The sequence below is a fragment of the Jaculus jaculus genome, chromosome 7 (genome assembly GCF_020740685.1).
Source record: "Jaculus jaculus isolate mJacJac1 chromosome 7, mJacJac1.mat.Y.cur, whole genome shotgun sequence".
NCBI lineage: Eukaryota > Metazoa > Chordata > Mammalia > Rodentia > Dipodidae > Jaculus > Jaculus jaculus.
This window is the reverse complement of record NC_059108.1, coordinates 141,830,727-141,857,541: the sequence shown is the minus strand read 5'-3', so window position 1 is coordinate 141,857,541 and position 26,815 is coordinate 141,830,727. Positions and strand designations below refer to the sequence as shown.

General features: G+C 48.5%; 1 protein-coding gene across 1 annotated transcript in view; it reads left to right on the top strand.

Moving 5' to 3' along the window:
- Nucleotides 1–24,141, top strand: part of Ift43 (intraflagellar transport 43) — an 89,373-nt gene extending 65,232 nt beyond the window's left edge. The window contains exons 6-9 of the mRNA XM_004649394.2: nt 22,831–22,903; nt 23,132–23,207; nt 23,649–23,711; nt 23,863–24,141. Coding sequence (XP_004649451.1) covers nt 22,831–22,903; nt 23,132–23,207; nt 23,649–23,711; nt 23,863–23,982 — 332 coding nt within the window. The 3' untranslated portion in view covers nt 23,983–24,141. The remainder of the gene's footprint in view (nt 1–22,830; nt 22,904–23,131; nt 23,208–23,648; nt 23,712–23,862) is intronic.
- The last annotated feature ends 2,674 nt before the right edge of the window (nt 24,142–26,815 follow it).

Sequence of the window (26,815 nt, the reverse complement as noted above, 5' to 3'; positions counted from 1 at the left end):
GAATATATGGTGACTGTTGAGTTTGAGGTTTTTTTTTTTTTTTTGGCAGCTTCCATCTCCAATTACTTGTGTATTTGTTTGTAATACCAAGAGACTTGTATTTCGTGTAAGAAAACATTAAGGGCTAGAGAGATGGCTCAGTGGTTAAGGCACTTGCCTGCAAAGCCAAATGAACCTGGTTCGATTCCCTAGTACCCACTTAAAGCCAGATGCACAAAGTGGTACAGGCATCTGAATTTCATTTATAGCCTTCTAAGAGGCCCTGGCATGCCCATTCTCTCTCTCTCTTTGCAAACAAAAATATTCTTTAAAAAACATTCAATTCAGGGGAAAAGATTCTACAGCTCTTTGGCAGAGCGTTTCAGAAGCAGGCACGTTCATGATCTGCAGGAGGCTCACTTGCCCGGTGTTCTCCATGCTGCTCACTCTACCAGAAACCTCTTTCCAGCTCCTCTCAAAGGACTCATGAAATCCTGCAGTGGACAAGGAGTAACTGAAATGTGCCAGCCGCCCTTTCTGAGCTGTGCTCTCACTGCGTCAGGATGGCGTTGTGGTAGCTCAGAGGAGCCATCTTAGTCAAACCTGCCTGTTGACATGCTAAGAAAGCGAGGCTTGGAGATTAATATACAGGGTAGCAGGACTCCGAGAAACTGGTTTTGTAACTCCAGAGCGAAACCAGCGTTCACCAGCATCACCGGCGTCATTTATTACCAAACGTTCTCTGTGTGCTGGCTGTCAAGCCTAGGCTTTTACATTTTGCTTGGTTAGCTTTTGCATGTTCATGTGTGTGCATGTTTCGTGTGCACGTGAGAGTGTGGGTTCACATGTCCACACATGCTACACTGTATTTGCGGAGGTCAGAGGACAACTTTTTGCCTCATTTTGAGGCGGAGTTTCTTTTTAGGTCTCTCTGTTGTTCTTTGCTCCGTTTGCCACTTCTTGCCAGGACCTTCTCCGGTCTCCTCTTTCCATCACGCTGTCAGCATGCTGGAATTATAGAAGCCCACCATGGTTTCCAGCTTTGTCTGTGGGGTCCAGGGAACTCAGGTACTCAGGCTTGAGTGGGGAGTGCTTTCTCCACTGAACTAGCTCCTCAGCCCCTGGTGGTTGTTTTTGAGACATGGCTTTGCTCTGTAGTTGAGGCTAGCCTTGAACTCATGCTCTTCTGATCTTAGACACCTATTGCTGGGATAATGGGATATGCCATCATACCTGGCTTATATTTCATGTCATCTGATGTAGGAAAGTTTTTTAGTCAATTTTACTGAGGTCTGATTTCAGTACAGTAAGTTGTAGCCATATAAAGTGCACAGTTTGTCTTGCCCCACGTGTCTGTCCTGTGAAGCCATGGCTGCAGTTAGCACACAGTGTACTGTCATTACCCCAGAAGTTCCATCCTGCCCCAGTCCGTCCCTTCCTGCCTCTGGCCTCAGAGAACTACTGATGTGTTGTTTTCATGATAAAATCATTTCATTTACTAGAATTTTATAGAAATGGAAGCATACATATATAAATTTTATTCCATTTGACATAAATGGAAGCATAGTTACTGCCTTTCTGTAAACTTGGTGTAATGATTTTGAGATTGATCCAGGTTGTTGCATGAATTATTTGTCTCTTTTATTGCTGAGAAGTATTCCATGCCAGGGTTGTACCACAGTATGTCGACCTGTCGATAGACATTGTAGTTACATATTATCCCCATTTTGAAGACAGGCAGACTAAGGCAAGGAAGGGTTACTTTGCTCAAAGTCATGTAACCAGTCAGTGGTAGCAGGATTTAGTAACATCCTTGACCCCAGAGCTCTTATTCTCAGCCTCTATAAGGAATGCCTCAGGTATACTGGTATCTGTGTATAGGTTGTATTAAAAGTGCTTAGAGCTATTGGTGAGTGCTCAGTAAAATTTCACTAAGGAAGGAAAGAAGATACCTATTTCAGAGAAGACTTCTAGTACTTTTTCCTTTTGTAAACCTGGCTTATGAAACTTGTGATCTGGCCCTTATTTTGGTGCTGAGGTGTGAACCACAAACCCCTTCCTTGTCAGAGACCTCTGGCTTTTCCCACCAGAAGAGACACCCTCCCTCCCAGCATAAATCTGTTTTTCCATGCAGTTATACTTGCGTCCTTTAATGGAAAATCAGCTCATATGTCACACTTCACACTCGACTTAGTCCATTTCCCTAGATGTGAATGTTTAGAATCCATTATACGGTAAGAATCATATGTCACATATAACCAGTTTCTAGAATTATCTTTGCTCAGAGAATTACTTGGTTGGCTAGTGAAGGCTGCTCCTTTGCACTTAGACTATTCAGTAGGTGGGAAGACTCCAGGGATGATCCCCATGAATCACCCATGGCCGCTCACTCAGCAGGACCATTAAAGAGCTGTTTGGACACCTGTATGGAAACCTGCTGGTCTCCTTAATAAAAGGCTCCTTGAGGTTCTAAGTGCAGCAAACAGTACCACCTGGAAGGGCGCTGCACATCTTCTCATTCCTGGCAGGGATGAGTAGTTAGTAGCAATCCGAAGGGAGAAGTGAAGCTTTCAGGTCAGGCCTCCCCCTTCTACGTAGTCTCCTTCCCCCAGGAGCCATGGAGGTTCAGTTTTTTTTTTTTTTTTTTTTTTGGTTTTTCGAGGTAGGGTCTCACTCTGGTCCAGGCTGACCTGGAATTAAGTCTATAGTCTCAGGGTGGCCTTGAACTCACGGCGATCCTCCTACCTCTGCCTCCCGAGTGCTGGGATTAAAGGCATGCGCCACCACGCCCGGCGAGGTTCAGTTTTATGGAAGAAGGCCAGCAGGTTTTCATATGTTGTCTGCTGGGCCTGTATTGCTGCAGATGCTGGAGGCGGTGGTGACTAATGCATTACCAGGGGACTTGCCTGCCCTTCCTTCCCCCTGTCATTCATAGAAAACATCCAGGAGCCTTTTCTTGCTAGACGGTCCTCAGCATTCAGCCTCCCCCACTCTAGGCTTGGTGCCTACTGTTCATCCTGCCTGGTGAACACCCACTCGCTCCCCAGCCCTGGTGCTTGGGGACAAAGGAGAAGTACCTTGGCTCTGTCCCGTGCCTCAGATGTCCTAGGAAACAGAACAGAAAACTGATGGAGAAAGAAGCTTTGAAGAGCAGGTGTGTTTTCAGAATAAGAGACAGACAGTGAGTGGCAGATACAGGTGACTTTGGATGAACCTAAATGTCTTGACATGGGACTTTTTGCAAGACTATGGCTAGACTACAAGCTCAGATGGCTGAAGAGATCAGGCAGATCATGTACACATACGAGACATACACAGTAATAGAAAGCAAGGCTGGGTGCGGTGGTGCACACCTGTAATTCTAGCACTCAGAGGCTGGGGTAGGAGGATCACTGTGAGTTCAAGGCCAGCCTGGGTTGCAGAGTGAATTCCAGATCAGCCTGGGCTAGAGTGAGACCCTGCCTTAAATAAAAAATTTAACAAAGGTGGAAGGAAGGTGATGAAAACTGTTGGAGCCTGTGGTGAGTATTAAAAAGAGAAAAGATGGTTCCAAAGTTTTCAAATTTATATTTAAAAAGATGATAGGCCAGGGGCACATCTCCAGCAGCAAAATGCCTGCATAGCGTATTGGGGGGGGGGTTCAATCCTCAGCACCAAAAAATTAAAATAAATTTAAGAATGAGACAAGGAGCTGCGGTGCGTAGTGTGGTGCTGGAGATGAGCCCACGGCCCTGCACGGCTGAGGAGCACTGCGCTCTCAGCCCCCAAGACAGAATCCAAAGACACCCCGTGAGCCCAGCAGAACACATCTGCAAGTTGGATTAGGCCTTTGGGGACCAATTTGCAAGTCCTTCACAAGGTCCGGAGTGGCCCTGCTCTGAAGGAAACAGACCCTTGTTGGGAGATAAAGCATAGAAGATGACAAGTGCTACAAGGGGCAGTGCTGCGACAGGATAATGGATGGCAAGGCAGCACCCGGGCACTCTGTATTAGTGGGTTACGTTATTAATGGCCATGAGTTCAGAAGATGTGATCCCTGTGGGCCAGGAGCACTTGGAGAGAAGAGAAGGAAGAACTTGTACCAGTTTGGGGTGAATAAGGACCTGGTTAACCAGAGGAGACTGAATGACCACCCAAGGCAGGGTGCCTCACATAGAGGTTCCACATGCAAGATGGTTGAAGACCTGCATGTAGCCAGAAGAGAAGTGACCTTGCGGAGCGCAGCCCAGTTCTCATTTATTCTAACTACAGATGTTCAACTTCCCCACACAAACTGCTGTTCATCAAAGTGTGAGGGTCGCCAGGGCTCTTCCAAACTGCTGATGCTAGCTGGGGTCCCACCCAGCTGTCACTAATAGAGAAATGAGGCTTGAGATTGTAGCCAGAGCCCCCAAATGACCTTGGGGCTCCAAACTTGTAGGCTGGCAAGACTGACCTTCCTATTTAGATGAGCACCTTCACTAGCAGAATCATCCATTCATTTAAAATTGGCTTTAAAGGCAGCACACAATGTAGTGCGCTCATCGTGACGTCGTCGTGTGTCTTTTCATGTGTTCTGCTCTTATTCATCCTCCCACCGGCTCCCACCCTTCTCCTGGCTGGCCTCTGCTCTCCCCTCAGCTTTCATGTCACATGGACTCTCTTCCTCTCTCGTTGTTAGCCGCCCTCTCCCCTCTCTTAATGCCTCTTCCTCCACTGTCACGGTCTTCTTTCTTTTCTTGTGACACGCACACACAGAGACATACACATATATATCCTAGAGTCTGCATATGAGAGAACATACAATATTTGTCTTAGTCTGTCTTATTTCATTTAACAGTGATTTCCAGTTGTATCCGTTTTCTTATCAATGTCATCATTTCATTTTTCCTCATTGCTGAATAAAATTCCACTGTGTATATGCACCACATTTTTCTGTTCATTCATCTTTTAAAACTATATTTAATTAATTTATTTGAGAGAGAAATAAAGAGGCAGAGAGACAGACAGACAGACAGTGGGCACACCAGGGCCTCCAGTCACTACAGACAAACTCTAGATGAATGTGCCACCTTGGGCATCTGGCTTACATGGGTCCTGGGGAATTGAACTGGGCTCCTTTGGCTTTGTAGGCAAATGCCCTAACTGCTAAGCTATCTTATCCAGCCCATCTTTTTTTTTTTTTTTTTGAGATAGCCCAACAGACTGGTCTTTTTTTAAGCAAAAGAGAGAGAGAGAGAGAGAGAGAGAATTGGCATGGCAGGGCCTGAAGCCACTGCAGTGGAATTACAGACACGTGCACCACCTTGTGCGCATGTGTGACCTTGCACACTTGCATCACCTTGTGCGTCTGGATTATGTGGGATCTGAAGAGTCTAACATGGGTCCTTATGCTTTGCAGGTAAGAGCGTTAGCCACTAAGCCATCATTCATCTCTCCAGCCCTCATTCATCTTTTGATGGACACCTAGGCTAGCTCCGTTTCTTAGCTCTTGTGAGTAGTGCGGCAGTAAAAGTGAATGTACGTGTGGCTCGGAGGTCTGTTGACTTAGAGTCCCCTGAGTATCTTCCAGGTAGAACTGGGTCATATGGCAGGTCTGCTTTTAGCCTTTTGGGGGAACCTCCACACTGACTTCCCTGGTGGCTGCACCAGTGTACTTACCTTCCTCCCAACAGTGTGTAAATGTACCTATTTCCCTACAGCCTCAGCACTTGTCATTGGTTTTCTTGATGGTCATTCTGACTGGGTGGAGATGGAATTTTAAAGCAGTTTTAATTTGCATTCCTCTAATGGCCAAGGATGTTGAACTCTTTTTAAAATATTTATTTGGCGCTGGAGAAATGGCTTAGTGGTTAAGGCACTTGTCTGCAAAGCCAAAAGACCCAGGTTCAGTTCTTCATATCTTACGTGAGCCAGGTGCACCCAGTGACGCAAGTGCACAAGGTGGCACATGGGCACAGGGGCACGCGTGGAGCTTGATTACAGGAGCTGAGGCCCTGGTGCACCAGTTTGCTCTCTCACATTAAAAAAAGGCCAGTCTGTTGGGCTTGCCTCAAAATAAATATTTATTTGGGGCCGGAGAGATGGTTTAGTGGTTAAATAAAAGTAAAAAACAATTATTTGTATTTCTTCTTTTAAAAACTGTTGATTCAGGGCTGGAGAGATGGCTTAGTGGTTAAGGTGCTTGCCTGCTGTGGGTGGTTTGGATAGAATAGGTGGCCCCCAATATATTTAGTTCTTTGTAGTTTGCATCTGCAGCCACCTAGCTGGAGGCAATGTCACTGGGTGATCTTAAGGTGTGGTGGTGGGTTTCTGATTTCAATCTAAAGATATGCAAAGTGTGCCTATCTTGAGTTCCTGAAGTGTGCTGTGTGGCATTGGTTTTTAGGCTTATGCTTCTCTGTCTCTGCTTGGTCTTGTGAAGCAGGCCAGCTTCTTCTTCCATTGATGGAACTTCCCCTGGATCTGTAATCTTCAATCAATATCCCTTCCTCCATAACTGTGTCTGGACTAAAACTTCATCTCAGTGAACCTGAAGCTGTCTGCTACACCTGCAAAGCCTAAGAACTCATGTTTGGATCTCCAGGTCCCACATAGCCAGACACACAGTGACCCAAGTGCACAATGTTGCACATGCGCACAAGGGGGCGCACATGTCTGGAGTTTGTTCACAGCAGCTGAAGGCCCTGGTGCACCCATTCTCTCTCTCTCTCAAAATAAATAATAAAATTGAAAAACCAAAACTGTTGATTTGGTTCATTAGCCCATTTATTATTTTCTTTTTTAGTGTTTAGTTTTTGCAGTTATTTATATATTATAAATATTAATCCCCTGTCTGATGTATAGTTGGCAACGGTTTTTCCCCATATAACCTATAGGCCATCTCTTCATTCTGGTGATTGTTTTCTTTGCTGTGGAGAAGCCTTTTGATTTCCTGTGGTCCCATTTGTCAAGTCTTGGGTCATCTATTCCTAGATTCAAGTGTCTAGCATGCTCTAAGGCCACTAGACTTCAGTCATGGAAGATGGTATGGCATTTGAGAAGGAAGAATATTATATGTGCGGTGAGACTAAACTTAGCCTCTGTAAGTGACATTGGGCAAGCCACTCACTGATTGGTTGACTCAGCAACCATTTGTTGAACACTGATATATATTGCATGAATCTGGACCCTGGGGATATGACGGTGAACACAATATCTCTCATTCGTGCCCTCAGACAGCTTACAGTCTAGTAGGGGAAATAGGAATTAAGTTGTCATGCAGTTAAATAAGTAGGCAAAGATTATGATTATATAATAATAAGTAATAAGTATGATTGCATAATAATAAGTAGGGGCAGATTCCCTGAAAGAAGAGTATGGTGTACCATGAGAGCAAAAAACACAGGTGCTTAATTTGAACTGGGTAATGAGGATGTGCCAGTCTAAAGAAGTGACTTTTGAGCTTCAAATTTATAGAAGCATAGAAGTTGTTAGGAAAGTGGCATGAAAGTTGGGATGTAGAGGAGAGAGTCCGTAAGTGCAAGGGTATGTCACCTCCTAACATCTTCCAGACTCACTTAGTTTCCTTCCAACTCATAAAAGGCAAACAGAGCAGGATATGGAACTTTAAAGATGCACATTGAATGCACACAGGTGGGAGAAAACGTCTTTATCTCCAAACAAAATGAAGAATATTTAGGTTCAAAGCATCTCTGATAAGTCACTGGACATGGACTCAACCTTCATGTTATTTGTCTGAGAGCTAAGTTCAAGTTAAAAAGAAAATTAAAAAAAAATTATGGCTGGAGAGATGGCTTAACCAGCTAAGGTACTTGCTTACAAAACCTAAGGACTCATGTTCTACTCCCCAGGTCCCATTTAAGCCAGACACAAGGTTGCGTATGTGCACAAGATGGTGCACTTGTCTGGTGTTCAGATGGAGTAGCTAGAGGCCCTCTCATAAAAAATTGAATATTTTATTTATGAAAGAGAGAGGAAGGGCAGATAGAGTGAGAAGGAGAATGGATACACCAGGGCATCTGTAAACAGATTCCAGATGCATGTGCCACCATGTGCATCTGGCTTTATGTGGGTACTGGGGAATCAAACCCAGGTCCTTACTTTTCACAGGTAAGCGCCTTAACCACTGAGCCATCTCTCCAGCCCCCAAAAGAAAATTTTAACCTCCTGAATATGTCTTTAAAAAGTAGAAAGTCAGGACTGCAGAGATGGCTTAGTGGTTAAGGTGCTTGCATGCAAAGCCTAAGGATCCGTATTCAACTTTCCAGATCCCATGTAAGCCAGATGCGCAAGGTTACACATGTGTGCAAGGTTACACATGTGCACAAGATGGTGCAAGCGTCTGGAGGCCCTGGCATGCTAATTTGCCCTCTCTCTCTCTCTCTGATTAAAAATAAATACAAAAACAAACAACAAAAAAAAAAAAACAAAGTCAGGGAGCTGGGGAGACAGCTTGGTGGACGAGAGTGCACTGCATGGGCATGAGAACCTGAGATTGTTCCCCAGCTCCAGCACAAAGTTGGGCTCAACCGTGCGCACCTGTAACCCCAGTGCTGAGGCGGGCCGAGACAAGAAGATCTCTGAGGTCACTGTTCAGCCAGTCTAGACAAAAAGTGAGCTCCAGCGGGAGACCCAGTCTCAAGGCAATTAGGCAGAGGAGCGATGGAGGACATTTCACATCCTCCTGTGAGCTCCGCACACATGTGCACTGGGTGTGCACATCTGTACACATACATAGAACATCCACACGCCACCACCACATACTGCACAACACACGCCAGAAGAAAAGTCTTTGTAAACAGGAGCTTAATAAAAGAAGTCACTGTGTGTATTGACCATTGCCTTTTTGCGTAGTGCTGGGCTGTGATCAGAATTGCAATTCCCTCTTCTGCCAGCTGCCAGCCAATGCGTGTGCCACAACCCTACTGAGCTGGGCCATCTCCTTTGCATCCTGAGGTCGAGTTTTGATGGAATGGAATACCTTAAAACCCTAGGAATAATAAATCCTTCTGGCCAACCAAAAAGTATTTAATTCCTAAAGGACAAGCTGAGTGGAGCCACTTCTAGCCAGGGGCGACTGGGGACTTAATTCTGCAAGTGTAGCAATCTGGATGATCTGAGAGCTCTGAGTTTAAGGGTAATTGCTCAATTTTCTATCCATGTCAACAGGGAAAATAGGTAAAAGTGGCTGAACACAGCCAAGCTATGAGGCTGGAAGAGATGTGAGATGCCAGGCTGTCAGTGGAATTGGAAATACGCTATCTCTGGAGGACTGTCTCTCCACCACCCTGCGTCTCTCCTGCGCCCCGTCCATCTCATCACCAGCTCCAGGCTTTCTCCCTCTCGTCGAGCCCTTTCACACTCTTGCTTGGCCCATCTGCTCTGTCCTTTATCCCTTCTCTGCAAGCAGCCGTCACCCTGAGCCTAACCCGTGTTAACAAGGAGAAAGGAAAGGTGGAAAGAACTCTTTAGGAACAGATAAAGTGGAGCCCTGGTACCTTACCCCCATTTGTACTCAGTGAGAATGTCTCATGTTCCACTGCCTTCCTCAAGCGTCATATAGCCCGTGGGACTTCCTACGTGGCTCCTGAACCTAGTTCCTTTGCCTCCCTAATTTAGTAAACTATTATTATGATGCTTTAGTAAATAATGCTCCTTCAATCAGTTCGTTTAAGTTCAGAGTTACTAGGGATAGGTACCCACGTCTTCTGCCAGGACTTCCTCGACACCCATACTGTGTGTCTCCACAGCCTCTGCTGAGAGTTGTGGCAAGGACAGGGGGGAGGGGGATGAGGACTCGCTGGTCCGAGGTCTGCGCTGCCCTCTCCTTGTCTGTGCCTTGTTCTGCTTACAGAGTATGAAATGAGGAGTTCGCAGAAGGCACTGCTCACTGCTGTACCTGCAGTGCCCCAGCCGATCCGTACAGTGCCCAGGAGACGATGTGATTATCACTATCTCACCAAGGAGGACACGAAAGCTTTGTGACGTTAAATAACTCACTGAGGTCACATGGCTAATAAGCAGTGATGTGCTGATAATTTAATACTCAGCTCTCTAGGGGATGAAATCCAGTCACGATCACTAGTATTTGCCAACTTCTGTGGTACAAACAGACCCTTGTTGGCTGGTTTCATTCTACCAATATGACATCACTGACCAGAGTTAGGATGAGGTGGGAAGCAGCATGCTGTTATATTAAATTCCCTCTGAGTAGGTACATTAGCTATAAATCATTTTGAAAGCATAACTCAAGGAAGATATATTGTAACATAGCACTATAAGGATGTATATTCGATGTTTATGTTTCACAGTCTTTTAGTTAGCTTCCCCTTACTGTAACAAAATACCTGAGATCACTAACTTATAAAGAGAAAAAAAATTGCTTGGACTCATGGTTTTGGAAGTTCCCGAGTGCTGGGCTTGGGGGGTGAGTTCTGAAAGACTGTGACAAGAAGCATATTACAAAGCAAACTGTTCACCTCACATGCCAGAAAGCAAAGAAGAAACCAGAATCTCACTGTCCACTTCAAGGGCATGCCTTGCCCTGTGATTTAAGGACTTACTAGTCCCTACCTCCTAAAAGTGGCACCACCTTCCAGTACCTCCATGGGGCCAAGCCTTTACCACTTGGCCCCATTCAGTATCCGAACCATAGCACCCTTACACATAGACTTCCTAGAAGTGTATCAGGAGGCTCCTGTGAGCCAGCGTGAGTTGCTCAGTAGGTGTGGAGCCAGGATTCACCGGGTTCACCGTTCCCAAGTAGGTTTTTGTTCATGGGATGGAGAGACATTTGGACTTACCTAACTTGGTAAACAGAGCAGAGACAGTTTGGCTATATTCCTCTAGACACCAAAAGGCAGGATGCAAGGAAAGGCTTTGAGAACTATGTTAAGCTTAGCTCAGGATTCAGTCACGATCATTTGTCAGCCCAGCCATAGTCCTACTTAACACAGTTGACTTGCACAGGGAAGCCCCGAGTTCTGGCCAGGTCTCTGCCGCTGTGTTTGTAGAGACAAGAGAGAGGGCTTCATGTTTCAAGTGACAGCCTATTGTTTTTACATCATGTAATGTCACTGTGACCTCAGTATCTGTCAGCAGTGAGGAAGGAGAGCCTCGTCTTGGCTCACAGCCTCAGCGCGTCTCAGCCTGTCATGGCAGAAGGCGTGTGGAGCAGCTCAGTTCGTGGCCATGGGATCCTGTGGCAGATCCATTTCACCATGGATCTAGAACAGAGAGGAAGTCACGGGCCTGGTATTACCTTCGAAAGGCTTAACCCATTAACCAAGCCCTACCTCCTAAAGGCTCTCAAGGCTTCACCAGCTAGGGAGCAATTGTCCACAACATGAACCTGTGAGGGACACTTCGGAGTCCAGTATAACAGACTTGCCAGAATGACTGTCTCAACAGCTCTGCCTAAAATGAAGTCACCATTGATCTTCTGTGGGGTTCCATTTTCCTTGTTCACATGAACAACCTACTTGTATGTCCCTGTCTGAAAAGGTAAAATGGGAAGACTGAGGACATGCCCTGTATGCAATATATGTTTTCAGTGAAGCAGGTTGTGTAACCTTCCTACAGGAACACAGAGAGAAAGGACCCTCAGCATTCTGTCACCCTATAGCCTCATTGGAGGAATAGGATTCATAACAGACCATCCAACATTAATCACTGAGAATGTGAAAAAGAATTACATCTCCTGAAACCACTATGGAGAATGGGATATCCATTCTGCAACTTCCTAGGTTTTTCCTGTCTGACAGAGAGAGAAGAGATAGGGTCAAGATACTCCTGTTTAGTTTTTTTTTTTTAATTTTTATTTATTTATTTGAGAGTGACAGAGAGAGAAAGAGGCAGAGAGAGAGAGAAAGAATGAGCGCACCAGGGCTTCCAGCCACTGCAAAGGAACTCCAGACCCGTGTGCCCCCTTGTGCATCTGGCTAACGTGGGTCCTGGGGAACCGAGCCTCAAACTGGGGTCCTTAGGCTTCACAGGCAAGCGCTTAACCACCAAGCCATCTCTCCAGCCCCCTGTTTAGTATTTTGAAGCTGTCCAGATGGGACTGTGAGCAGTGTTCCAGCCTTCAGAGAGGGACATGGTCCTTTTCCCACACAGTTATGAAGGGAGTGGGTGGCTGAGGAGTGTAACAGGTGAGCTGCTCAGCAGACAGGTCCACATGAAAGAAAACTGTAGCCTCAGAGACACTAAGGTCCATAGATATATATGGGAACAAAGGAGAGAGAGGGACTGTATGTCATGAGTTCGATTCCACCCTGAGATTACATAGTGAAATCCAGGTCAACCTGAGCTAGAGTGAGGCCTTATCTCAAAAAAAAAAAAAAAAAAATTCACTGCATGTGGACTCGTGCCTCCACATACACACAGGAGGACACATATTGAGTATGTGATTCCCGAGTCCATAACTGTGGTTGACGGACTAGGTTTACCTAAAAGACCCTTTAAGAGAAAGCTCTTGAAAGATGATTACAGAATTGAGACACCATCATTTAAAAGTGCCCGAGGCAAACTCCTTTGAAAATTGCAGCAGCGGAGGGACAGAGAGAGCGCCACGCAGCCCTTGATTGTTGCGCTCTTCCCTCAGGACCAGTCCTCCCCTCCCCCTCCGTTTCTCATCTGATAAGAGAGCAGCAGTAAGACTCCTCATCTATCTTATGAAAATCCGATTCAGGATGGCTGTGATCAAAACCAGCTGGCTGTCACCAGCAGTGGCCTCGCGTGGAGGGAACTGCTCAGAAGCGTTCCGTATGTGGGGTGTCACGGGTGGCACCGATCAAAGGACCACTTTTTTAATAAATATATATATAAAGAAAAACACAAAACCTAAGGATTTAGAATAAAGGCAGTGTAGTTTGTCTTGTTGTTTTTTTTTTTCCCCAGCATAACACGAAGAGGATGAAATAACATCAGATATGTGTGGTTTCTGACATACCTCACCCAGCGCCTCTGCGACGGTACTCCCTCTGTCACGTTAATTCCGTGTCACTCATCCTGGGTCTCACTGAAGAGAGCGGAGAGCTCCTCAGCTTCCATCCTCCCAGCCACTCGTTCCGTCGTCACACTTAAAGTCCTTTACCCCTCCTTGTCCTTAGCACAGGTCTACAGGTAAAAGCTGGAGAAAAATGCCAGTACACTTGTTCTTCATTTCTTCCAGTTGTCATTCATCAGTGAGATGGTGTTCCTTAGAGGCCACTCTAGCAGGTGACATGCAGAAACCTTCTCAGAATGGGATCCCTAAAGCCCCTGTGGAATGGGGTCTTCACCCCTGTGGAAGCCTATGGACCCTGTGCATCTCCCACAAGTGCTGCCCCTGAATAGGCCACGTGGGTCAGTTTGGGCCAGTGCCATCTGCACGGGCAATACTGGTTCCTATAGAACCTTCAGTGGGATCGGGAGGACTGATGAAGGAGATTGGCATCTGAGTGTCACTCTGAGGACTCCTTCAGAAGAGACGTGACATCTTTCTATGGGTAATGGAATGGGATCAGGTGCTGTTTTGCACCACAGGATGTCATGAACCACATGGCTGCTCTCAACAAACCCTTCTGTGCCGATGAGCCAGCTAGAACCTGGCTGTGGGGAGGCCTGGCTCTCTCAGGAACCGCATGCTGATCGAGCATGTCCAAGCCTTCATATCTAGCCCTTGGTCAGCTGGGAGACTTGTCACGACACGGGGGCGGCGGGTGGGGGGAAACGATTGTTTTGACCGTCCTTCTCATAAAGTGTGCTTTGCCTTCGCGAAGGCATCAGGAGAGTTGGGGTTTCCAGGAGCATGCAGCCCCGCAACATAGGAGCTGTAGATTCCAGCACCACCCTGTGCTGGCCCTGCAGGAGGCACCTGCTCTCGGTCGGACTCCCCAGCACAGCTGTCCTCAGGTTGCTGCGTAGCGTGGTTCCAGCCACGCTTTTCTGGTGCTTTCTGACCACCAGCACTTTCCACACCACTCACCTCACCTGCCAGTATCGAGGAAAGCCTGGACCCTGTGCTAAAGCAGCCGTAGTCACAGGGAGCAGTCTTTGTACCCCAGGCCTGCCGAGGGCCGGAGACCTCATCCCCGGATTGGGAGTGTGGGGAGCGCTCAGAGCGCCTCCGAGGCCTCTTTCCCTTGTTCCTTCAGGCGTCCAAAGCCTGTTGCCTTCCTGCTTTCCCCTCTCCTTTTTCCTTTTAGAAAATTCTCCATTTTTTAACTTAGAAAAAAATTATTTATACGATTGAGATCCACTAATTAAAGCCATTTTCTGGTATTTGGTTACTGGAGCGTTTGATGTCTCTCTGACAAGACCATGAAATGCACGGGGTGTCCACAGGGACAGAATTTGCTGAACACGGCTCTTTGTAAATGAGGGGACATAGTGTCGCAGCAGCTCATGAATATGAAACGCCCATGATGCCACCTCAGTGGACTTGGGAACACAGATGAATCCTGTCATGTGCTAAATGAGACCAATTTCTTTCACTTAACTTCATCTTCAATCAGACCTTCTTCCATTTGCCTGTTTAAAATTCCCTATACGTGATGCAGAAGGTAACAGCATTCAGTAAAACAAAGTTTTGCAGCTGCAGAGAAAAATCATGATTCTCTGTCTTCAAGTTGCCTCTCCTAGAGATACCGCGGCGGTTTTCTTTCACTGGCAAGCTCTGCTGATGTGTGCCGAGCTCCAGCTCAGAATGGAAGGTTAGTCTGGACACTCGTAAGGGGGCATCGGAAGCGGCATGTCCACAGTCCTGTCGGGTGGCTTGGTGGTTGCACTAGGCCTATGAATGGTGGATGTGAGCCCTAACCACATGTGAATGCCCCACAGTGGCCAGGTCACAGAGCGGAAGAAGTGGCGAGAAGATGTGTTTACCATTAGCAGATGTAGTAGAGGGACCCTGTAAGATAGAGAAGCCAGCCACTGATGTCAGGTAGTAAGATGCCAGGGCAAGAAAGTGCTAGGATGCAGAAGTGACTTCATGTCGCTCTGTAGACCTGCCTGGACACATGCAGAAATTACTAGAAAGAAAATCAGCAGAGGGCCGGGGTGTCACTCGGTGGCAGAACACTTGCCACTTAGTACGTGCAAGGCCCAGGTTCAATCCCTAGCTAGGCCAAAAGAAAACAAAAATGGTTGTGGGAGCAGGGGAGTCAAAGAGCAGAGCTTGGACGGGACAGGAGTTGGGGCCTGGGCTCCTGCCTGTGACATCTTAGCCTGGGTAGGACCCAGACAGGGCACCTCCTTTGTTCCCTCCTCCAGGTGAAGAGCTCATGTGATGTGCATGGTGTATCTAAGAAATCATTTTGTGAGCCAGCATAATGCCAGCACTTGAGAGACTGAGGCAGATGGATTGCTGTGAGTCCTTCCAGGCCAGCCTGGGCTACAGAGTGAGACCTTGTCTCAAAAGACCCAGGTGGTGGCTAGAGAGGTTGTTAAGTGGTTAGGGCTTGCAAAGCCTGATGACTCAAGTTTGATTCTGCAGTACCCACGGAAAGCCAGATGCATAGTGGCACATGCATCTGAGTTCATTTATAGCAGCTCGAGGCCCTGGTATGCCCATTCTTCCTCTCTTTCTGCTTGCAAATAAATAAATAAATAATATTTTTAGGGGCTAGAGAGATGGCTTAGTGGTTAAGGCACTTGCCAGCAAAGCCAGAGGACACAGGTTTGATTCCCCAGGACCCACATAAGCCAGATGCACAAGGGGGCGCACGCATCTGGAGTTCATTTGCAGTGGCTGGAGGCCCTGACACGCCCATTTTCTCTCTCTCTCTCTCTGCTTGCAAATAAATAAATAAATATTTTTAGCTGGGCATAGTGGTGCATGCCTTTAATCCCAGCACTTGGGAGGCTATGAGTTCAAAGCCAGCCTGAGACTGCATAGTGAATTCTGGGTCAGTCTGTGCTAGAACAAGACCCTACCATGAAAAGCCCAAGGTGGGGTGAGGGGGAGTCACTTTCCATCCTAGTACAAACAACTGGATGGGAGCACAGGGTTGCACATGGTGCATTGCGGAGCTTTGGGGTCACCTCACTGGAAGAGGCAGCTCAGCCCTGGGAGTGGAACAAGATCCCTTCGAGACTTGGCTAAGCAGTTAGCGTCTTAGTCTGCATGGATGGTGAAACGATTCATGTTGAATGTATTTCAGGGCAAATGACAGTGTGTTGCATCTTTGGAACCAGTTGTAATTGATATGCTGGTGTTAATAAATGTGTATTACATTATTTCTATTTACATAGACAGCACTCGTTTATCTGTTTATGGTTCTGGGGAATTGGACCATGGCCTCATATATGTTTGTACTTTACCAACTGAGCTGCGTCCCCAACCCCTCTTCTTTCCGTGGCTTCCTCTGTTAGCTGGTCTGTTGGGTGGCAGATGAGTGTTCTAGTATCAAAATGAGTTTTCCATTAGGTGATCTTTCTTTGTGAAATCAATTCTCAGAGCTGTTGCTGTGCATTAGGAAGCCTCTGCTGGGAGCTTCTAGAACACTGAAATCAGTGAACCGCTAGTGGTGGGACCCAGCCTCCGCTGGAGCCGGAGGGTCCACGGGGCGCACGAGTGAAGGACTCTCTTTATCCCCTTGTCTGCACTCATCTGTTACTTCTCATGTATACACAAGCTTCTCCCGGCAGGCCTTGCAGCTCACAAGTGAGACAACGCCTTTGCTACGTCGTTCTCCAGGCCAGTGGTAGCCACGGGTCATCGCTGGCTGACCTGGAGGAAGGAGTCCTACTTAGACGACTCCAGGACTTGGCAGCCCTCTGCAACGGGGGCGACACAGAGGAGACCGGCATGGCTCCTCCTTGCACGTGATGCTTGGATCTCGGAGGCAGCAGTTGACTCAGTTTTGCTCATCTGTCTTTTATTTTGTCTTTATTTGGGGGCCATATCTTGGCCCTCAGCTAGTTCACCATCTATAGAAGGCAGATGTGCAGGTTTCACTTAGTTTGCCTCCTGCAAGGTCATGAGGTCTACATGAGCCCATGAATGAATTATGGAAGGTCAAAGTCTCAAGCTCTGAATTCTGCCCCAGGGATTCAGAGAAGATTCACCCAGGAAGGCTGTGCATATTCCTTACTCTCTTGATTTCTTGCTGTTATAAGTACGAACCCTGCTTAAAAGGAGTCGCACGTGTAGCAGGCACCCAGTATCTACCTGCTCCTCACTGGCTGCGCAGACCCTTCTTCATCTGGCACCACGCTCTCTCTCCAGCTGCACTCATGCCCCTCTGCCCACACTCCAGCCACCCTGGGCTAGCGCCAACACTGACCGAGGTCACTTCTCTACAAGTGCCTCGCGCCTGCTATCCTGCCTGGCTTGATCATAGCTCTCCTCAGCTCTCGGTCGCTCTGTCTCTCATTTGGACAGTCCTCTCCAAAATCCTCACCTGCCACGCACATTCTGAATCTGGTCCTGTCTGGACTGGGTTAAATGCATGATGGGCATTCACTCAGTAGAAACTGGATAGTCATTTCAAAGAAGATACCATCTGTATGTCCAGAAGGACACACGTTGCAGGACAATACGTAGGGAGTGTGTTCTCATTCGCAGACACTTTTCTTGCATCTGCATGTATGTGTTGTGTGAATATGTGTGTTTGTATGTGTGCAAGCACACACGTACAGGTGTATGTATGTGTGCGTAGAGACCAGAAGTCAACATCTGGCATCTTCCTCAATCATTTTCCATCTTTTAAAAAATATTCTACTTATTTGTTTATTTATTAGAGAGAGGCAGATAGAGAAAATGGGCTCTTCAGTGCCTGTAGCTACTGAATGTGAACTCCAGATGCTTGCACCACCTTTACATGGGTCCTGGAGAATCAAACATGGGTCCTTTGGCTTTGCAGGGAAGCGTCTTAAGTGGTGAGCCATCTCTCCAGCCTTTTTTTTTTTTTTTGAGACTAGGTCTCTCACTGAATCTGGAGCTCACCAGTTCAGCTAGACTAGCTAGCCAGCAAGCCTCAAGGGTCCGCCTGTCTCTACCTTTCCAGCAATGGAATTACAGGCATGTGCCAGTGTGCCTAGCTTTGCCATGGGTGCTAGGGATCTGAACTCAGGTCCTCATGCTTCACTTTACTAACTGAGCCATCTTCCCAGCACTGATATAGCACTTCAAAGGACAGGTTGCTGTGATATGCTGAAATTCCCCTAGAAAATATATGCCCAAAGAATTTGGTTATGTTTAGGGAGACCACTAGGTCTCGTGAAAAGAAGGGAAACTTCATGCTAAAGTTTTCTACAGCACTTGAATTTGTTGCATCTGTAGTGTGACTTTTACTTTAGAAAAATAAGACAATTGGTCTTCCCTATTATTCTGTCACAGAATTAACCCAGTTAGGTTCCTTCCAAGTATATATTGTCACTTGCCAGCAGCACGTTATTTCCATTTGTTGTCTCCTGTCTGCTGGTGCTCCAAGACCTTGTCCATTCGGCTCGCCGCTGTCACTGGTGACACCTCCTGGGGTGCCTTTCACATAGTGAGGCTCAGTCACTACTCCCCAAATAACTGGTGGATGAGTGGACAGGTGGGTGGATGGGTGGATGTATGGGTAGACAGGTGGGTGGGTGGATGGATGGATGGATAGACAGACTGGTTAATAAACAAGAGGACAAATAGCTTCTCATATTATGGCTGAACAGGCACCATGTGGGGCCAAGAAAGCAGCTTAAATAGCTTGAAAGATAGCTAACAGTGGAGATAGCTCGTAGAGAGGAGCTTGCTAGCATGTAAGGCCATGAAGGACACCTTAGATTCAGGACTCTCCCTGGGGACAGCAGATGCTGCGTATAAGGAAGCTCCACTGTGCCACAGCAGCACCGGGCCAGGAGATGAGGGCCGAGGCCCAGGGCATTGCTGGCACATATGGCTCTTGCCTCATCTCCTGCCCAGGGCTTTTGGAGGTGCCCAGGCCCCTCATCTTGGAGCTAGCTTAATGAGACATGGTGGTGGGGTGGGGCTCCTAGTTCTCTGATGCTTTTGCCATTCTAATATCAAGTTGGTCCATTCAGTCAGGAAGGGGACTTAGCTTATTGACAGTTACAGGAATCCAGGGAGATACTCAAAGCAGGGGTCATTAAGTGTTAGGCAGAAGTGAAAGTGTCTCAGCCCTCTACTCTAGGAGAGGTGTCTTTGAAGGCGCTTTCCATTTGAAAGGAAATCTTCCTGACTTGAGAGCCTCAGAGGAGTTGGACTCCTGGCTCTGCTGCTTGTGAAGGGCTTCACCTCACACAAGCTGCTTAATCTTGTTTTGCCTCTGTGCTCTTTTAAACATTGATCATCACTGGGCAAGACTAAATGAAGAATGCACGCGGGGCCCCAGAGTTTCTCCACACACTCAGTATTGTGACAGCTGCACAGGAAGAAGTTCCTGAATATTTATTTTGTGCTGGACACAGAGCTTCTTTTATATGACTGCGTTTGATACCTGCAGCAGCCATACGGGTGGCTTGCATTGGTGATCATTTTACAGATGGAGAAACTGAGGCATGGGGGGATCGAGTCACACAGCCAGAACACAGTGGAGCCAGAGTTCAGACTATTGACTCTAGGCCTGTGCTCCTGAGCACCTGCTCATTTACTCATTGTCTCTGTCCATCAGTATGTTTCAAGTAACAGCAGCACAAAAGAAAATTGGGACAAATTATTTGTTTTTATTTTTTAAATAGAAGTTGTTGACGTGCTCCTTCCAGACACAAAATGGCCTGGATACCCATGACCTCACAGTGCCTGACACTACCTACACAAGACCATCATGAGAAGAGGAAAAGATCATGACATCAAAAGAGAGACTGATTGAGAGGGGGAGGGTATATGATGGAGAATGGAGTTTCAAAGGGGAAAGTGAAGGGAAGGAGGGCATTACCATGGGATATTGTTTATCATCATGGAAGTTGCTAATAAAAATTTGGAGAAAAATGAAAAAAATAAATAGAAGTTGATGGACTGAGGAGATAGTTCAAAGATCTGAGTTCAATCTCTAGAACTCATACAAAAAATAGAAAAGTCCAGGTGTGATGACACACACTTGTAATCCCAGCACAGGTGAGCCAGAGGCCGGCGGTCCCTGGGGCTCAGTGGCCAGCCAGTGTAGCCCACTTGGGCTAGTGAGAGGGCCTGTCTCAGGACAGGGTGGACAGTGCCTGAGGAACGACACCGAGGTTGTCTTTTGGCCTCCACATGCATGTTCACACACATGCACCTGCACACACCCACACCACATACATGTGCGTGCATGCACACACACACACAATATGGTAGTCAGGCTAGTGAGGAGGCTCAGAGGGAGAGTGCTTGCCTGACCTGCGCAGGGTCCTGACTTTAGGCCCCAGGGCAGCAAAATGTGAAGTCAGATAAAAACAGCAGCTGCTTCTCAATAGTACCAGGCCTGACTTCTGTCCCCACCTCTCATTCCTGTTGGAATGCTGCGCTCTCATGTTACACTCTACATCCTGGGTTAGACTGGGTCAACAGCCTGCGTGTACCAGTCACCTTGCTGTGTGACAGGAAGCGGGTGGGATGGTTCCTTGTCCATAACGTAGTGACGAAACAGATTCCTGAAGTCTGCTTTAGGTTCTTCTAGGTTTGTTCATGGTATATGTGACAGAGGGGGTGACTGGGGAGGGGGATGAAGAGAAGGAAGGAGGAATCAGCTCCCCATCTTCTGAACACACAAGCAAGTACTGGTCTCAATTGCAAATCAGAAACTATAAAACTGTGAAGTTCTTTGAAGTTTGCCCAAAACCTGCTCCACAGCCACCTGTTCCACTGGGGGCCGGGTTTGGAGAGCCTGCCTCTGCTGCAATGGCTCAAGCTGTCACTGCACGGAGTGCTCCAGCTTGCCTTGGCCTGGCTGTCATCGCTGGCTCTGTCCCACTCAGGCGTTTCACGGGGTTCTACCGGGCACCAGGCTTCCAATTAGAGAGAAGTCCCACTGTGTGGCCAGCCCCACCAGTGCCACTGCGAGCGGCCCTTTGCCAAGGCCCGCGCTGACCTCTGATCTGTCACAGATGGATCGGCCCCACACTCTTTTGTGCACATTTGGAAGACGGGGGTGGGGACCAGGAGAGAAGCCCATGAGGAGTGACGGTGGACAGTAGGCAGAAGTATAATTCCTCGGAGCGTGGAGATCCTGGACCAAGTTGACAGGACCCAAATGCTGAAGTTGAGGAGGGAAAGGGGAGTTTGGGAAGATCCTGTCCTGAGCCCCAAACTCAGCGTGGGGCATTTTCTTACCAACTTCTGAATATTCATCTCAGGCTGGACTTCATGTCTGAGGAGAGCCAACAGTGAGCTCACTCCAAAACTGTCAGGCTGCCGATGGCACGAAGCACAGTTCCCTGTCCCTCTCTGTGGGGCTGTGTGGTCTCACAGCCGGGGGGTCTCCCTGGTCCTGGGCTTGGGGAGCCAACAGAGTGTCCTTGGCAGCAGCCTGCACAGTGTGCTGCATTAATCACTCGGAGCATGAGAAGGAATGCTAAGTGTCTAGTGGCACAAGATCGGAAGCTTAGTGATTCCGTCCCCAGTTCCTTAGAAGACGGAGATTGGATCTCGCTCTGAGCAGCCTCGTTTAGACACAGGACTTGTTGCTAACTGCCATTCGTTATTTGGTGTTATGTGTCTCTTGTTCATTTCCCCTTTCAGTAATTTTTCTTTTTAGCCCTTTTCACCATTTCTCCCTCTCTGCCTGTTTCAATTGTATTTTCTGTGTCTTTCTCTTACTCATTTTCTCTCTTTCTAGGTACATCTGTGAGTCGGCAGTCAGCAGTCATAATAAAGACACCAGCCATAGAAATGACATTTATATATGCTAGCTTAGCTTGACTAGAGCAGTCACAAAGTCTAAATAATGAATTGACTGGAAGTAGCAAGGCTCTTCCCAGCTGTTCTTGGAATGATTTTATGCCTGTTTTAGAAAAAAAAAATCCAAAAGAAAGAAAGAAAAGAAGGAAGAAAATTGAGTTTAGTCGAGAGCAGCAGAAACAAAGGGTTTCTTTACTCATCTCTTTGGAAGTTTTCTTTGCTTACTTGTGGTTGATTTAGGATTCCCAGGACTATCTCATCCCCGTGTGACCCTTTTTCTTGTCCCATCTTTTAAATTTGCTGCATTCGATTAAAACCAAACCCTGGGCTGGGGAAGAGTTCACTGGATAAGTGTTGGGGTGCAGGCATGAATGCCTGAGGTCACGTCCCCAGAACCTGCGTAAAGCCAGACCCAGCAGTATAAGATTGCAGTCCTCACACGCAGTGGCCAGGCAGGAGGCAGACACTGGAGAAAGCACCGGAAGCGTGTTGAGCCAGCTAGCCTGGTGAGTGCAGGAGAGCCTGTCTCAAGGTAGAAGATGAAGACCAGCGCACGACGGCGCCCTTTGACTTCTGCATGTGCTCTGTGACGCACGCGTGCCCACGCTGTCACACACATACACAAACATGCATCACACACACAGCAAACGACAAAAAGTCAGTTAATACTCATTTGGAGAAAAATGTTTCTTTGAGGCCTTGCTTGTCTCCGTGGACAAAGTTTTGGCGACTTAGTCAAGTTTCCATGATGAAGTGACACGTTGACTCTCAGTTTCCCTGTTTGCACAATATTGGTAGACTGGTGGGCACAGCGATTCCGTGTCTGTGCACATGTCTGTAATTGTGTCTGGAAAGTTCAGAGAAGGAAGCCTCAGTGAGACAGCAGTCTGATTCTGATCTGTACCCCCGGTTCGGTAGCAGCCTGCGCTGGAGCATCTGGGTGACAAACAACACATCGAGGTTTCTGGGCTGCCACAGCCCCAGCTGCGGGGTTGAGTGGGAAAGAGCGGAGAAGCAGGCCGGAGCCCCGTCCCCACCCGGGGCCGCCATGCCGCCTCCTCTCGTTGCAGAAATACCTGTGATTCCGGACCTGGAAGACGTGCAGGAAGAAGACTTTGTGTTGCAGGTGGCAGCCCCGCCCAGGTAGGTGAAGGTAGCGTGATGTTACTGAGGAAGCAGAGAACGCGCACATGAGCACACTGTAGATGCCATCTAGAGCAGAGCTTGTAGGCCCAGCACAGAGCAGAGCTTTGTGGCAATGGGCTTATCTAACTCTCCCCCCTTTGGACATTTGTCTGTACATGCGGTTTGACCAGCGGCTCTCCGGGAACTGGTCCTGCCCACCGTTCCTCCCTATTCTCTTTCCTCCAGCGTCCAGGTGAACCGGGTGATGACCTACCGTGACCTGGACAACGACCTCATGAAGTATTCGGCCTTTCAGACCTTGGTGAGGGGCCGACTTGTGCTGCTCTGGGGGGCTGGCTCCAGATGACCTCCATGGGGATAGTTCTCAGTTCCTTCGGAGCTCTGGAACCTCCTCCATGCCTCCAAGGCTGCCAGGCAATACTGGAGACATTGTCACAGCTATCTCACTTCATGTCTAGGCCTGTTATAGGCCAGGGAAACCCATGCCAGTTTCCTGCCTGCTCCCTGGGTACACCCTGGGCACCTGATACTCTCTATGGGTATATGCTCTGCCCCACAGTGCACTCCTGGCCTGGAGGATGTCACAGCCTTCCCTCCTTTTTTAGTGGCTATGTGATTCCCCCGCTTTGACCATGGCACTCTGGGAGTTCTTTCACACACAAAGCCCTCTCCGTGAACTTTCCAAGAGAATTAATTACCAACCCCCTCAAGGGGCCCAGCCTGGTCTTTTGTGTGTTCACAGGATGGCGAGATCGACTTGAAACTTCTCACCAAAGTCCTTGCGCCGGAGCACGAAGTGCGGGAGGTAGGGTTCGCACGCCCTAGCCCTCCCCTCCGAGAGCCAGCAGGCTCCCCAGCCTGGCCTGCGTCTCCCTGGGGCCTGGGTAGGGTGGGAAGCTGGCCAGAGTGCAGAGAAGGCTTTCCTCCCTCTTACTCAGGGACCTCTGTCTTGGCAGGATGATGTAGGCTGGGACTGGGACCATCTGTACACCGAGGTGTCCTCCGAGCTGCTCACCGAGTGGGACCTGCAGCAGGCGGAGAAGGAGGAGTCGGCGGGCCTGCCCAGGCACACCTGACCCGGGGTCTCTTCCTACACTTGAACAGATGCAATAAGCCTAAGCCAGGGGAACTTACAAGCCGCTTGGAATTTTATACAGAATATTTTGTAATAAAATATTTATTTTTAGTAGACCACATTGGAACATTCAAATTCAATAAATAGCTTTATTCTGTGACTGCCTCTTGCCCTTCTTCCTAGCACCCTCTGGGAACAACTCATTGGGAGGGAAGGAAAGTAACTTCTGGTTTTTGATACCAGGTGTCACTGTGTGTCCCAGGCTCTGGATCAGCCACTGCCGGGACTACAGGCACGGCCACCACAGCTGGCCGGGGAGCGACTTGTTTTCATCCGTGTGGGGTGGGGGAGTGCGGCACACGTGTGTGGAGGCTTTTGGGTCCTTCCTTGCCATTCCAGCTCTTATGAGGTGGGCTTTCTCTCTCTGCTGTGGTTCCTGCCTCGCTGTCAGGGTGCTGGCATTACAGAAGCCTGCCCCAGCTTCTGGCTTTTTCCGTAGGATTGAACTCGGCTGCTCAGTTTGGAGCAGCGGGCACGTTACCCACTGAGCGAGCCTGGCTCCCAGGAGGGCAATCTTTGACCAGTGGGATAAGAACTCCAAACCCTCCGCATTCGTTGAGCACCAGGGAAAGGGAAGGAGGAGGAGGAAGGCCGATCCTAGAGCAATCGCCACTTCTCCAGAGGTTTTTCGTGTGTTCTCACCAAAGCCCAGCCCCCCGCCCCCCCGGAGCGCGGCACCCACATATGACTGCAGGACATTGCAGACAGTGTCCCGCAGAGTCCTGGCGGGTTCCTGACTCGTCTCACGGCCTATGCGTGAACTGGTGAGGCTGTGGCCATCACCATCATGGCTCCAGGAGTGCAGGGTGGACGGCCATCAGTGGGTGTGTTAAGGTGCCCCAGCTTCAGCAGGGCATGAGGGCTGTTTGGGTAGCACTCTGCTTTCTCCCCTCTGTTTGCATCATGTCCCATCTGCACAGGCCCCCCAGAGCCTCCCGGTTGCTCTCAGGAGGCCAGCCTAACAACCATGACAGTGTCCCTCTTCCCTTGTCCCTGCCTTCAGGAGCCTGTGACCCTCCTGGCCTGGTACACCACGGCTTATCTGCCTTGCCTCTCAGCTTCTAGAACATGCTCAGATGGGAGCAGAATCCCACCCACCCTAAACAGAGGGCCATCCTTTTCGTTGTTTTTCTTGCTTTCTCCCCAAAACATCTCATGGTGGACAGGAGTCTTTTTCTGCTCCTCTCTCAGTGGCATCCTGCCTGGAAAGACCTTCATTAAAATTCAGAAAAACAAAGAGGTTCAACACATCAAAAACCCACTGGGAGGTTATTTTCCATGTGACTCCGGTGCCCTTCCCTGGTGAGCTACAGGGGCAACTGCAGAGCCAGAGCTATCTGTTAATTACAAACTCAGGACTTTGTGGCTTTGGGGTCCCGTTGCCTCCTTTTGCAGAGTCACATTTTCCGCCTAGGCAGGCCTTCCTTGGAATAATTCCAGTGGCCACTGAGAAGTTTCTATTTGGGCTGGCTTTTTTTTTCTTAATTAGAGACAGAGGGGACCACACAACAGGGCCCAAACGAACTCCAGATGCGTGTGCCACATGTGCATCTGGCTTACATGGGACCTGGAGAATCGAACCTGAGTCCTTAGGCTTCCTAGGCAAGTGCGTCAACCCACTAAGCCTCTCTCCCAGGCTGGCTTTTCTTGAGCCTACATCATTCTGAAACCCAAAGGACAAAGGCTGTATGTATTTCTCGTCCTTTCATTGCTAGCAGACTCCATGGCCGGCTGAGGGGTTCTAATGACCTTGGAGGTCTTCGGCCAGCCTGGGCCAGTGGCTAGGGGTTGGCTCCTTCCTCCCTCCTATAACGGCAGCAAGATCTAACCTGTGTGGAATGTCGTGCCTGCCAGCTATGGGACTTGGTACATAGCAATGCCCTAGTTTCATGCTCACAGCTGTCAACAAAATGGGCATTGAGGTTGGCCCATGTGGACAGATGCTGAGACTGAGGCTCGGGAGCCTGGGGAGATTGCCCAAGGTCACCCAGCACAGAGGAACAATGCTGGAGTTGAAGTTACCTGACTGCCCTGTGTGGGCACGCATAGCGCCTGTGTTTTCCTAGATCCTCTGCCGCCTTCAGCTAGGGAAAGTGATCTAACCTCATAGGCAGAGGCCCCAATTCTCTAGAACCATCCGGCACTGCCTCCAGCCCCGGAACGGGCTTCCATTCTCATTGTCTGCCATGCACCAGAGCTCAGAGGCAGTTAGCACGTCCCAGGCAGGCCAGGTATGCCCAGCATGCCAGGCAGGCAAAGTGGCAGTAAGAAGCTCCTGCGTGGCATGTTCCCTGGAAACTTGTAGCTCCTGAGGAGGGACTCCAGCGAGAAACCCACCTGCACAGGTCTCCAGTGGGATCCAAGGGCCTGACTGTCCCTGGCTGTGGCTCATCTTCGCTGATCTTGCAAATGCCACACTCCAGAGACAAACCAGCCCTTTCCGCTGTTCAGTGCCCAGAGCCACTGGGCTTTTCTCTTCAAAGTCAGAGTTGGGCAGGCAGAAGGGGCATGTGATAACTTAGAAAAGAACATGGGTTCTAGAGTCAGGCCAGATGGGGTTCCAGCCTTAGCTCTGCCATTTAGCAGTTGTGAGTCACTGCTTTCTCTTAAAAATATTATTTATTTATTTATAAGAAGAGAGAAAGGAAGAAAAAAAAAACGAACACAGGGCCCCCAGCTGCTGCAAATGAACCTCGAATGCACACACCACTGCATCTGGCTTTTCACAGGTACTGGGGAATCAAACCCAGGTCGTTAGACTTTGCAGACAAGCA